The sequence below is a fragment of the Oppia nitens genome, unplaced genomic scaffold (assembly GCF_028296485.1).
Source record: "Oppia nitens isolate AA-2021 unplaced genomic scaffold, nextdenovo-longstitch-racon4-pilon3 scaffold12_pilon_pilon_pilon, whole genome shotgun sequence".
NCBI lineage: Eukaryota > Metazoa > Arthropoda > Arachnida > Sarcoptiformes > Oppiidae > Oppia > Oppia nitens.
In genome coordinates, this window is record NW_026533191.1 from 53,712 (window position 1) to 66,592 (window position 12,881).

General features: G+C 21.5%; 2 protein-coding genes, 1 non-coding gene and 1 pseudogene across 3 annotated transcripts; 2 read left to right on the forward strand and 2 right to left on the reverse strand.

Annotated features, from left to right (window-relative positions):
- Window positions 1–5,040: 5,040 nt before the first annotated feature.
- On the forward strand, window positions 5,041–5,112 carry Trnad-guc (transfer RNA aspartic acid (anticodon GUC)). The gene has a single exon. It is a non-coding gene; the product is annotated as a tRNA-Asp (tRNA).
- Window positions 5,113–6,395: 1,283 nt separating this feature from the next.
- On the forward strand, window positions 6,396–8,819 carry LOC128956100 (alpha-L-fucosidase-like; annotated as a pseudogene).
- A 31-nt stretch (window positions 8,820–8,850) lies between these two features.
- Window positions 8,851–10,151, reverse strand: LOC128956111 (putative inorganic phosphate cotransporter). The gene is made up of 4 exons (XM_054301796.1): window positions 9,504–10,151; window positions 9,259–9,408; window positions 9,070–9,159; window positions 8,851–8,862 (listed from the first exon to the last, which is right to left on the reverse strand). Exons 1-4 carry the CDS (start codon window positions 10,149–10,151, stop codon window positions 8,851–8,853), a joined length of 900 nt encoding a protein of 299 aa, XP_054157771.1.
- A 774-nt stretch (window positions 10,152–10,925) lies between these two features.
- On the reverse strand, window positions 10,926–12,881 carry LOC128956123 (sialin-like). The gene is made up of 6 exons (XM_054301807.1): window positions 12,093–12,881; window positions 11,887–12,036; window positions 11,639–11,768; window positions 11,398–11,418; window positions 11,177–11,355; window positions 10,926–11,099 (listed from the first exon to the last, which is right to left on the reverse strand). Exons 1-6 carry the CDS (start codon window positions 12,879–12,881, stop codon window positions 10,926–10,928), a joined length of 1,443 nt encoding a protein of 480 aa, XP_054157782.1.

Here is a 12,881-nt window from a genome sequence, read left to right on the forward strand (position 1 = left end):
AGATAATAAAAATACAATTATATTTAGTTATACCACCAAATAATATTGAGGCGTCAAATAATATCAAAGCAGTTGTTTTATCAATAGTTATAAACAATCCTAAAATATATTTGAATAAATAAATTGCGTAAAATAGTGTAAACATTTGATGCAAACATTTTGTATTTCGATTTTCATTATTATTTAATCTGTTATTAATTATTAATATATAGTAATTCACAATTTTGGACATTATTTCTAAAATTTAATTTTTAAATATAAATAAAATTGCGTTTTTATATCAATATATAAATACAGTATATATTGTACTTAATTTACTAATTTTGTTTTTTGATTTGAAAATATATACCAGTAATACTTATAAAATATTAAAATGTTATTTCAAATTTATAAATTATTATAAATGCAATTATATAATTAACTTTGATAAACTACATATAATTTATTTTTTTTAAAGTTTTAATATTTGTAATGTCAAATAATTAAATAGGTTTATATTACTGAATAGGACATTATGTAATAAATTAAATATAATGATTATAATAGAAATGAGTAAATAAATTTTTTTTTGTAAATTTCTTATAAGAATATTTTTTTTAATATATTAATTTTTTTTCTTTGATTATTAATTAAAATACTACTCATAATTTTTAATTATTTTTTGTGATATAATAAAATTGTATTTAAATGACAAATATTAATAGAAAAAATTAGCTTGGCAATACCATAGACATGTTAGAAACTTTTTGGAAATTTTCTTTTATTTTGCTAACAATTATAAAATATATTTATGTAGTTTTAATGTAAAACATTTATCTTAAATTATTATTATTTCGAATACAATCAAAAGTTAAATAGCAATTAAATGTAATTAAATTTATATTACCATGACAATTTTAGTTTATTATTATGTTATTTTTTATGATATTTAATGTATTATTTACATGTAATAATATAATTTATTAATCTGAAAAAACTAAAATAACTATTAAGGTAACTTAAGTAAATTAGATAATATATTATACAAATAGAGTATGTAATCATAATAAATAATACTAAGACTTAAATATTTTTATTAAAAATTTTATTGAAATTCAAAAATAAATTTTTAATCAAAAAATTTATTAAAATCAAAAATTAATATATTATTACTGTATATACTTTATAAACATTAATTATTTAAAAATTATAAACATTTAAAATATTTGTATTTAATCTCTAAATTTTAGAAAATCTTTACAAAATATATTTATTTTATATATTTGTTTTGTATATTGACTTTCCTTATAATAATTTATTTTAAATATTATTTGCAATAATAAATAATTATCTAATTTTATTAATATTGTATATATTGTATAAATATTAAACATGAAATATTATCTTTAGTATAAATTATTTTTAAAAAATTATAAATCATAATTAAAAGTCTATAAATTTTTTTCAACTGTAATAATATCATATATATTATGATATATTAATTTAGTTGAAAACTTTGAAATTTTTTTGTTGATATAAATTATAATAAATGACATTTACTTTTTTTTATATATTTTAATATCAAAATAATATTTTATCATATTTATTTTTTTAATATTACATAATATTATATCTAAAAATAAACTATAATATATGAGTTAGACCTATAAGATAAATAAATTAGTTTAAATAGTGATATTTAGTTTATCGTTGGAAATTTTTTTAGTAAAATATTTTTTTCAAAAATATTATTATTAATAATTCATTATTATTTTATAATATATTTACTTTATTTGATATTGTTTTCAAAAAAATAATTATACATTAATTATAACAATTATAATGAATCATCCTCGGGGGCCAATTTATGGACTAATATGAAAAATCTAATATATTTCATTACCATCTATTAATTAAAAATATATTAATAATTATAATTAGCTAATTTAAAAATAAATTTTAGTAATATTTAAAAAATTTATTTAATATTATCATTTCATACCTGACTGAACAATGGRAACGTCATAACAGTCAGCGATCCGATTGAAAATCCGATTTTCCTATTAGTTGTATTCAATCGTTCAAAATATATAACGAGTCTAAGTTTGATGCGCGCCCTAAACGGCCAGCCATTGATTAGCCACTGCACGCGCGACAAATGTCCGCGCATTTTATGGGCACGTTTTGTAAACGATGCCAACAGATATTGCATTATAAATAGTCCGGCAAACATTAGCATAAGTACTACAAAAAATACGGCATTCATTATAATTGAAAAGTTTGTAAACATAATTAAATGTAATATTAGTAGACTAGTCGGGAATATTGTTAACAGGAATACCAAATATAATCGTTTGGTTGCTTTATTCATACGATTCAATGTTTGGCACATCAGATTGTGTTCAGATATATAGGTGCTTATCGTTTGACTGTCTGAGTTACGGCTCACTATTGATCTACCATTTTGTCCAATTATATCGTTTATGAAATTGATCCGGAGCAAAAAATATGTTACAGATATTGTTAGAAAATAGAAAGTCACCATTAGATCCATAATCATTGTCGTTGATATAATTAATGTTAATATTTTGAACGGTATGGCCATTAAGTATATATATAGTGTATAATGTATAAATGATAATGCTAAAAACATTATTATCGATCCAATTGCTATAGTTTAGATACAATTGATTTTTTAGAAAAAATAAATATTTAAAAAACTTATAATGTTAAAATAAAATCATTGACAAATTTTCAGGTTTATAATAAAATTTCTAAAATATCCTTAAAAAAACTTTTTAGTTATTATTAAAAAAAAACAACTTACAAAATTATTATAAAATATGATAACTTACAAAATGTTTATTAAATTTTTTTGATTTTATTATTATATTTTCTAACCAAATAATTTATTAAACAATTTAGCAGTTTATTAAACACAAAAAACTTGTACCCGGAATTTTGTCAAAATTTTTTAATTATTTATGTATTCAAAAAAAAAAAATAAATACCTAAATACCAAATTGAAAATGTCATTAATTTAATTAAGATATTTGAAAACTTTCTAAGTTTTCTATATCTTTTATTATCAAGTATTGATAATTTAGTAATAAAATTATTATTATCATTATTAGCCAATAATATAATATCTGAATAAATACTAATTGATTTATTATTTGATACATGTAGTGTATAATGTACGGTAAAGTGTAATATTGCCAATAAAATAGCTTCTAGACGATTGTACTTGGTGATACCACCAAATAATATTGATAAATCAAATAATATTAAACTAGTTGTCCTGTCCATAGTTATAAACAATCCCAATAGATATTTGAATATATAAATTATGTATAATAAGCTAAACAATTGATGTAAACGTTTTGTATATAGACTTTCATTATTATTTAATCGTTTATTAATTGTTGATATATAATAATTCACAATTTTAGACATTATTTATTTAGACTTTTTTTTCAAATTAAATAATTTTTAATTAAAATATAAGTTTGATAACTATTAACATAGTAACTATTCAAAGAAATAGATAAATAAATTTTGTTATTTACATAATACAGTATTGTTTTTAGAGTAAAAAAATATATATTTTATTTATTTTATTTATGGGAAAATTTCAGAATGTTTTACTAATAAATTATTTTAATTATCTTATATAATATATTGTTATTATAAAAGTAATAAATTATTATAAAACTTAATTGTGTAGTTATTTTTATACCGTTATATTAATATACATAAATATAAATAATAAAATAGCATATATTTATTTAAAATATTAAAATTTAAGTTTTTAAATTATAAATGCAAATTATGAGACTTTAATGATAAAGAAATAAAACACTAATTAATCATTTTATTAAATATAATGACATTTTTTTATATAAAGAAAGCATTAAGTAATTATTATAACAAATATAATAAACATAATTTAAATGATTATACATTTGGATTTAAATAAAATATAATTATTCTAATAATAATTTGATTTAATGTTAAAAACTATTTATGAATTAGTAAATTATTTTATTTTAAAATACATAGTGATATTAAATAATTAAAATAATAATAAAAAATATTTATAAACATTATATATTTTTATTTTTTATATAATAATTATTTTTAAGAAATTTAATAAAATAATTTGAAACTTTTTTCATAGAAATTTAATCACATAAACACAGGTAAATTATACTAATATTTTTTATATAAAAGTAATTTTATATTACTTTATTTAAATATTTTACTATAAAATTTCAATTATATTTACACTGTTATTAAAACTTTTAGCTAATTACTTTTAAGTACATTTATGTTACCATGACAATTTTAGTTTTTTTATAAAAATATATTTTATGTATTTTATAGATTTCTATGAACTTAATTTATTATTACTTTTTATATTGTTTATTTAACGCATAATTTTATGATTAATATTTTACATTTATAATATTTTATTATTTATAAGTAATAGTTTATATATATACTGTATATATATATATATATTATAAAAGTATACATCTACATTTTTTGAAATATTTATTTATTTATTTTATATAATTTAATACATCAATTAAACTAACTTTATTTTGTTTGCAATAAGTGTACTAAATTACAAATATAAAAAACTTAGATATTTATTTAATGTAAACAATGTACATATATAATCATGATGTGGACATAACTGATCATTAAATGTTAATTAATAATAAAAAATTATTATATATTTATTTGAAAAGTATTTTTAATCAAATATTTTCTAAAAGTATAATAATAAACATTTAGTTTTTAAAAAAAATTATTAAAATAAATTGACTAATTCATATCGATATAATTTTTAGTAATTTATCTTTAGTAATATTAATTACTAGTTATCAAACAACTGCTATTATTATTTGATATTTATTTTTTTTATAGATAATAATTAGTATTACTTATATAAACAATGATTATTTACAATTTATAAATAAAGTATTTTATATATATATTTTTAAATTAATTTTATCTATAATTTATATTAAAAAAATTAGTGCACATATCTCATCTTCGGTAGTATAGTGGTTAGTATCCCCGCCTGTCACGCGGGAGACCGGGGTTCGATTCCCCGCCGGAGAGTTTTGTTATTTTTTTTTCGTTTCTCATTGTAAATTATTTCTTGTTATTAATCAAATATTTTTTTTATTCATATATATTGTAGATGTTTAGTATTTTTTTAATTAAAAAAAACAATTTATTAATTTAAACACAATATTACTTATAGCTTACTGTATATATATGTTAAAATATATTATAAATCACAGATTATTCAAATCATCATTAGTATTGAAATCACTATAAGAAAAACAATATAAACTTTCAATTTGCTAAATCATTATTTTATATAAATTATTTTTTATTATTATTATTGTTTGACTCATTAACTAACAATTTTATTTGCAAATTTTATAATCATTAGAGAGATTTAAAATATATATATATTTATAAGACTTATAATTATACACAAATATAAATAAATTTTCTATAACTTTGTTTATTTTTTTAATTAATTTTAAAAAAATATATTTATGAATTATAATATTTATTTTTATTTTATAATACATTATTTATTAAATATATAATTGTTTATGATAAAATTATATTTACAATATAATACAAAATAGATATTTATAAAATTAAATATTAATAATAAAATAATTTTATAATATACAGTATATTATATTAAATACTATATATTTAGTATTAACAGGTAATATTCATACATTATAGTTATTTTTTTTAAAAAAAAGTATATTTAATCTATTAGTAAATAAATTAGTAAATAAAATAAAATAAATTAATAATAAATTTATTAGATTATATATTTTAAAAAAGTCTGAAAAGTTTTCGTAAAGTAAAGTACATAAATTGATAGTTTGAATCAACAATTTGATATCTTTTTTACATTTATTCGGGATATAAAAATCCTACTATACTGTATATGTTATATATTTATATATATAAATAGAAGCTAATAATATTAGATAAAATTTAATTGTAATTCAATTTAGATAAGAAAAACTTTTCTTTTTAATTTGTTAATAAAAATCTATTTTTTTCTATTATTAAACAAACAATTAATTATTTTTTTGTCAATAAAAATTATAAAATTATATACACAACAAGTTCTAGCATTGGTTTTATGCATTTATTATATCGACAACAATGTATGTATTACAGCCGATATACAGTATACACCCGATTGGGTATCACTTGATTCGCGACCCCTTCCTCAATGGTATGACGACTCCAAGTTTGGAGTTATGATACATTGGGGCGTTTACTCAGTGCTGGGAATTTATTTATTTATATAATTTATACACAAAAAATATGACATTTTTTAAATAACATTTTGTTTTTTATTAGGCGAACTATCGACTGCCATCCGAAAGGTAGACCTCCGATTTGGTGCCTATCATTCGCTAATGGAGTGGTTCAATCCGGTCTATATGACTGAACAGTCGACTAAATGGAAAACCAATGAATTTGTTAGGGTAGGGTAGGATAGGGTAGACGACACTTCATATATCTATTTTTTTAAAAATCATAAACAAACAAAAAATATATTTTTATTATATAATTATTATGTTTTTTTCTTTTAAAAAATTGTTAATTAGAATAAAATAATGCCCGAAATGTTAGAATTGGTCAACAAATACAAACCCGATATTCTATGGTCGGACGGTGATGGAGGAGCACCGGTAGACTATTGGAATAGTACACATTTTCTAGCATGGCTTTATAATGATAGGTAATGTACTATTTTTTTTTATATTTATAATTATGTTATGTACCTAAAACTAACTAAATTTTTTTGTTGTTGAAAAATATATATATATATAATAGTCCCGTTAAGGATAATGTTATAGTCAATGATCGATGGGGTATATATACTGTATATATAAACAGTAAACATGTAAAATATACTTAATATAATATATATTGTATACTATATATTGAAACGGTAGGATCGGGAACAGCATGTCGACACGGTGGCTTTTTCAACTGTAAGGACAGGTATCTGCCATCAGTAGTACAGCCACACAAATGGGAAAACGCCCTGTCTGTTATACATGGTTGATGGAGTTATAATAAATTTTTCGGCTACAAAGATTTTATGACCGCCCAGGAAGTGATCGACCAAATGGCCCAAACTGTTAGCTGTGGCGGCAATATTTTGGTTAACATCGGACCCACACCTGACGGTAGAATTATACCATTGCTGGAGGAAATACTCAGAGATATCGGCTCGTGGCTGGCCATCAACGGTGAGGCTATTTATGCATCTAAACCATGGACTCATCAAAACGATACTATAACTGAAAAAGTTTGGTAGGATATTGAGAGTACAACTTTCCCTTTTTTTTGTTAATGTTTAGTTATATCATATTTAACTAATATTATTATTGACAATATGTTTAAGGTATACAATGAAAGATACGACTACTGTCTATTCAATAGTACTGTTTTGGCCTCAAACTAATCAACTAATGTTGGGAGCGGTAGACTATAGTTCGGTCAAATCGGTACAAATGTTAGGCGTTACGGGCAATCTAACTATAGGTATGGGTAACGGTAGTAGTGGTGCCGGTAAGGGTGCAACTGTTGTTACATTTCCAACAATCAGTCCGGACTTATTAAAGTTTGCTTATGTGCTTAAAATTATATTTAAATAATATAATAAACTTTAAACTATAATAATCTTTATTGAATTCAATAAATAAAAAAATATTTGCTTTTTTAAAATAATAATTATTTATTCTGTAGATTAATTTAAAGTTAAATTCAAATAAATTTATTATATTTTTATATATTTTTTTAATGTTATTAAATTATATATTATCTATGAAAAAATCAACAATATAAAACATTAAATTTAATTAATTGTATTTTATTTAACAATATATTTTATGTATTATAACATAGMAAGTTTGTGAAATAAAGATTATTAATATTATTATTATTATGATATATGAAAATATAAAATAAATTATATTAATAACAATTGATTAAGTGATAAACCATTATCAATTAACCGGGTCAATTGCACTAAGTATCAAATAGGCTGTATTTTTTCACATAAATATTAACCAGAATTATGATATTATAAAAATACAATTATTATCTTTTATTTATAAATAATAATATAATAATAATAAAGTTCATAAAATAATAATAAAGTTCATAAAATAATAATAATTCAAAAAATAATAATAACTTAAAACTAAAAAATAAATTTACATGACAACTTTTAACAATTATTACGATTATACAATTAAAACAAATGTTAAAAAATATATAAATTAATACTTTAAAAAAAATTAAATTAAATCTTTGCAAATTAAAATTACTAAAATATTTTTTTTTATAATTTACAATTTAATATTATAAACAATAACATTGCGGTTATCATTTTCATCTGTCGATTGTTTGTCTGATTTAGTTAAACCCCATTTTTGTATCTCTGAAGTGGCAAATAATATATAAATAAAATTTGTAAAAATATAAACACCAGTACATGTATAAAATACTTGAGACCAGGTTTTCAGTGATTGCTTTTATATTTAAAAAAAAATAAAATTATAAATGATTAAATTAATAATTTTAATAATTATAATTGAAATTGAAATTATTATAATGTAATAAATAAATAAATATAATTATCATTTACTCCATTGTTGTTATATAGGGAAGCAATTAGTGGACCAATAATACAGGGAATACTACCAAATGTTGAACAAATTCCCATCAAAATTCCGGCAAAATCTGGTGCCATATCGACATAAGTGCTAAATATACCCGAATAGGAACAGCCGTTTAGACCCAATCCTATACATAGGCAGACAATACTTAGTGTTGAATTACATTTGCATAAAACAACACCAATTAGACTAATGGCAGCACCGAAAAAGCCTTAAATAATTAAAAAATATATATATATTATATTAATTAATTTTGAAAACAAAAAATAAATAATTATATATATTTTGAATTACCAATTGAATTATTTGTTTTTCGCAATATTGATATATTAACATTTTTTTGTCTTAATTTGTCTGTTATATATGAGCACAGTGTGGATACTATGACATTAGTAATATATGGTAGGCTTGATATGAATCCATTCTAGTTATAAAATAAAATTTAAAGTTTTTTTTTAAAAAAATTAATAATTTAATAACATTTTTTTTTATGTTGACATTCTGAAACAATTTTTGAAATTACAGTTTTAACATTCATATGTAATATATTAGCAAAATATGTGGGCAATAGTGTTAATAAAGTAAAATAACCCCAATTGTAGCCAAAATGTGTTAACATAACAGCGTAAACACGATATGATTTCAATATTGATTTCCACGGAATTTGTTTTTTCTGTTAAATATATTTATATACAACAAAAAAATTTTAATTTAATATAATGTTATGATATATAATCAATATATAGGAAATTCATTAACATTGTTAGCCGTTTCATATGACTGTCCTGTTTTAATATAGTTGTACTCTTTTTGCGATATATACGGATGAGTATCGGGCGATTCAAAAATAAATAGCGACCAAAATATAAACCAAATACTAGTAAATATACCTAACATATAGTAAATGGCGGGCCAACCGCCCATAAAACTACTACTACAAAGATAACCGGTTAATGGTAGAGTAGTTACTACGCCCAACGCTGAGCCAACAAATGTTAGGGAAACGGCACGACTTCTCTCAGTTTTGGGCATCCATTTGGCTATTAATGCATTATATGCGGGCAGTATAGACCCCTGTACTAGTCCCTGTGCCATACGTAATACTACTATCGGCACTATTGAACTGTTGTTTGTCGTTACGGTAATCGGTATTATTATGGATAGTATACCCGATATTAGCAGACTTAGACCGAGTATCCATTTGGCACCCGTCCTATCGACCAGAATGCCGGCCGGTATCTGAGTTAATATATAGCCAAAGTAAAAGGCTGTCAATATTATTGTTTGTTGGGTGTCTGTCCAATCAAATTCACCGAAATGTTGGCCACTATATGAATGACGGCTTGAATTTACTTCTTCTTCAGCAATGAGACACTCATTTGTAATAATATTGGATCTGTTATGTCGTCCAACCATTGCTACGATAGCAACGCCCAGAAAACTTTTGAATGAGTTGTCCAAAAATAAGGCCAACGATATCAGCAATAGGAGTACATAACGGACCGGTAAGTATGTATAACATAGCTGTCCATTAAAATATTTTTGTAACATTACTTTATTTAATTATCCTATTTTGTAGATACTTTTAAATAAAATAATTTTTATAATAAAATTAATTATTTAATTGTTACTAAATTAGTATACTAGACATTGTACTGTATTTTAAATAATATATTATTTTGTTTGAAATAATTTTGTAAATTAAAACTTTTTTTTATATAAATTACACTAACAATTAAATTATTAATTTTAAATAAATATGATACCAATTTTAATATTAGATTAAAATATTGTTTTCTACATTTGATTTAAATTACATACATGAGTAATGAATTATTTTATAATAATATTATTTTTAAAAAAATAAATATTTTCCATGACATTTATAATATTTTTATGAATAATTTATTTTATTTTATTAATACTTATAATTATATACATTTTTTAAATAAAAATATTAATATAAATACATAAAGTAAATTGCAATTTGTTTGTCAATACTAGAATAAAATATGTTTAATATGTTTAGAGATTTATAAATTATTTTTTTTATTAAGTCATGATTATTGTAATTATTAAATTAACTTTTTATAAGTTTTGTTAATCAAATTAATATTTTGAATTAATATTTTGAAATATTTAAAGTTTTTTTAGATACTTATTATATATATATATATATATATATTATTTTCATAACTTAGTATTAGTGATGTGGTCGACATTATTAGGTTTTTTAGTTTTTGTTTTGGTAGTCATACCCCATGACTGCAACTCTGATGATGCAAATAATATATAAATAATTTGTGTACAAAAGTAGATACCGAAACAAATATAGAAAACATAGGACCAAGTTTTAAGTGATTGCTATTTGTGACAAAATTTTTATTTATTACTAATAAAAAAAATTGTAGATATTGGTAACGATATAATTGTATAAATACCCCATTTTTATAGATTTGTGAAGCAATTAGTGGACTAATAATACAGGGAATGGTTGCAAATGTGTTACTGAAACCCATGAGAAAACCGGCATAATTTGGTGACATATCTACATAAGTGGCAAAAACTCCCGAATATATACAGCCATTCAAACCCAAACCGATTATAAAAAATATAACATTCAATGTTTTGTTACATTTGGATAAAATAATTGCTATTAAGCAAAAACCAGTACCGAAAAATGCTAATAAATATATATATATATATAATAAACAGGATATTAATAATTATTAATTAATGTAATACTAATAATAATAATATATATTATTTATAATACTAATTAGTTCACTATATTTTTTTAGTTATTATTATAATATAATTTATATTATTTATTTACTAATATATTACTTTTTTTTTAATTATTAATGTATTACTAATTTATTTATAATACAATAGTATAATACCTATTGAATTATTGATTTTTCTTAACACTGTTATATTAAAACCTTTTTGTCTTAATTTATCGGTTATATATGATACCGAAAACGATACAATTGCATTAGCAATATATGGTAAACTTGATATAAATCCATCCTAATTGTTAATAAAAAAAATTATTAATAAATATATATATTTAAAAAAAAATTGATCTCATTATATATTGTATTATATAAAATAACAACAACAATAAAAAATAAAATATATAATATACTGATTTAATATTCATATGTAATATTTTATCATAATATGTGGGCAATAGTGTTAATAGTGTAAAATAACCCCAATTGGCACCAAAGTGTGTTATGACAGCTGAATAAACACGATATGATGTTAGCATTGATTTCCATGGGATATGTTTTTTCTGTTAATATATTTTTTATAAATAAATTTTTTAATTGATATTTTATTATCACTTACCGAACCGTTAGTTTCATATCCCTGTCCCGATTTAATATAATTGTACTCATTTTGCGATATATACGGATGAGTGTCGGGCGAGTCAAACACAAATAGTGACCAAAATATAAACCAAATAAATGATCCGATTCCTAGAAAATAATAAATTGCTGGCCAACCGCCCATAATTGTTGTACTGCATAGATAACCGCTCAGTGATAGACTGACTACTACTCCCAGAGATGATCCCACAAATGTTAGGGAAACGGCACGACTTCTCTCTATTTTTGGCATCCATTTAGCTATCATTGCGTTAATAATCGGAAACATTATACCCTCACTAAAACCTTGTCCAATCCTAATCAATACGATCGGCACAATTGAATTGCCCCCCAAACGCATAACAATTGGTCCTATAGCTGACAATATACCAGTAGTTAAGACACTGCAGCCAACCAACCATTTGCCGCTTAGTTTTTCATATATAATACCCGCCGGAAAATTTGTAAAAATATAACCGTAATAAAAGGCACCTAAAATCACTGTCTGTTGACTGTCTGTCCATTCAAATTCACCGAAACTACTACTACTGTTGGCACCATTTTGTATGTCATCTACTGGACACTCGGTATTCATTGTTTTTGATTTACTGTCGTGTCTGACCATCGCTACGATTGTAACGCCCAGAAAACTTTTGTAACTGTAATCAAGAAATATGCCCAACGATATCATTAATATTGATACATAACGGGCCGGTATGTGTGCGAAACATAACCTTCCTGTATGGGTAATGCTTTTTTTATCCAACAT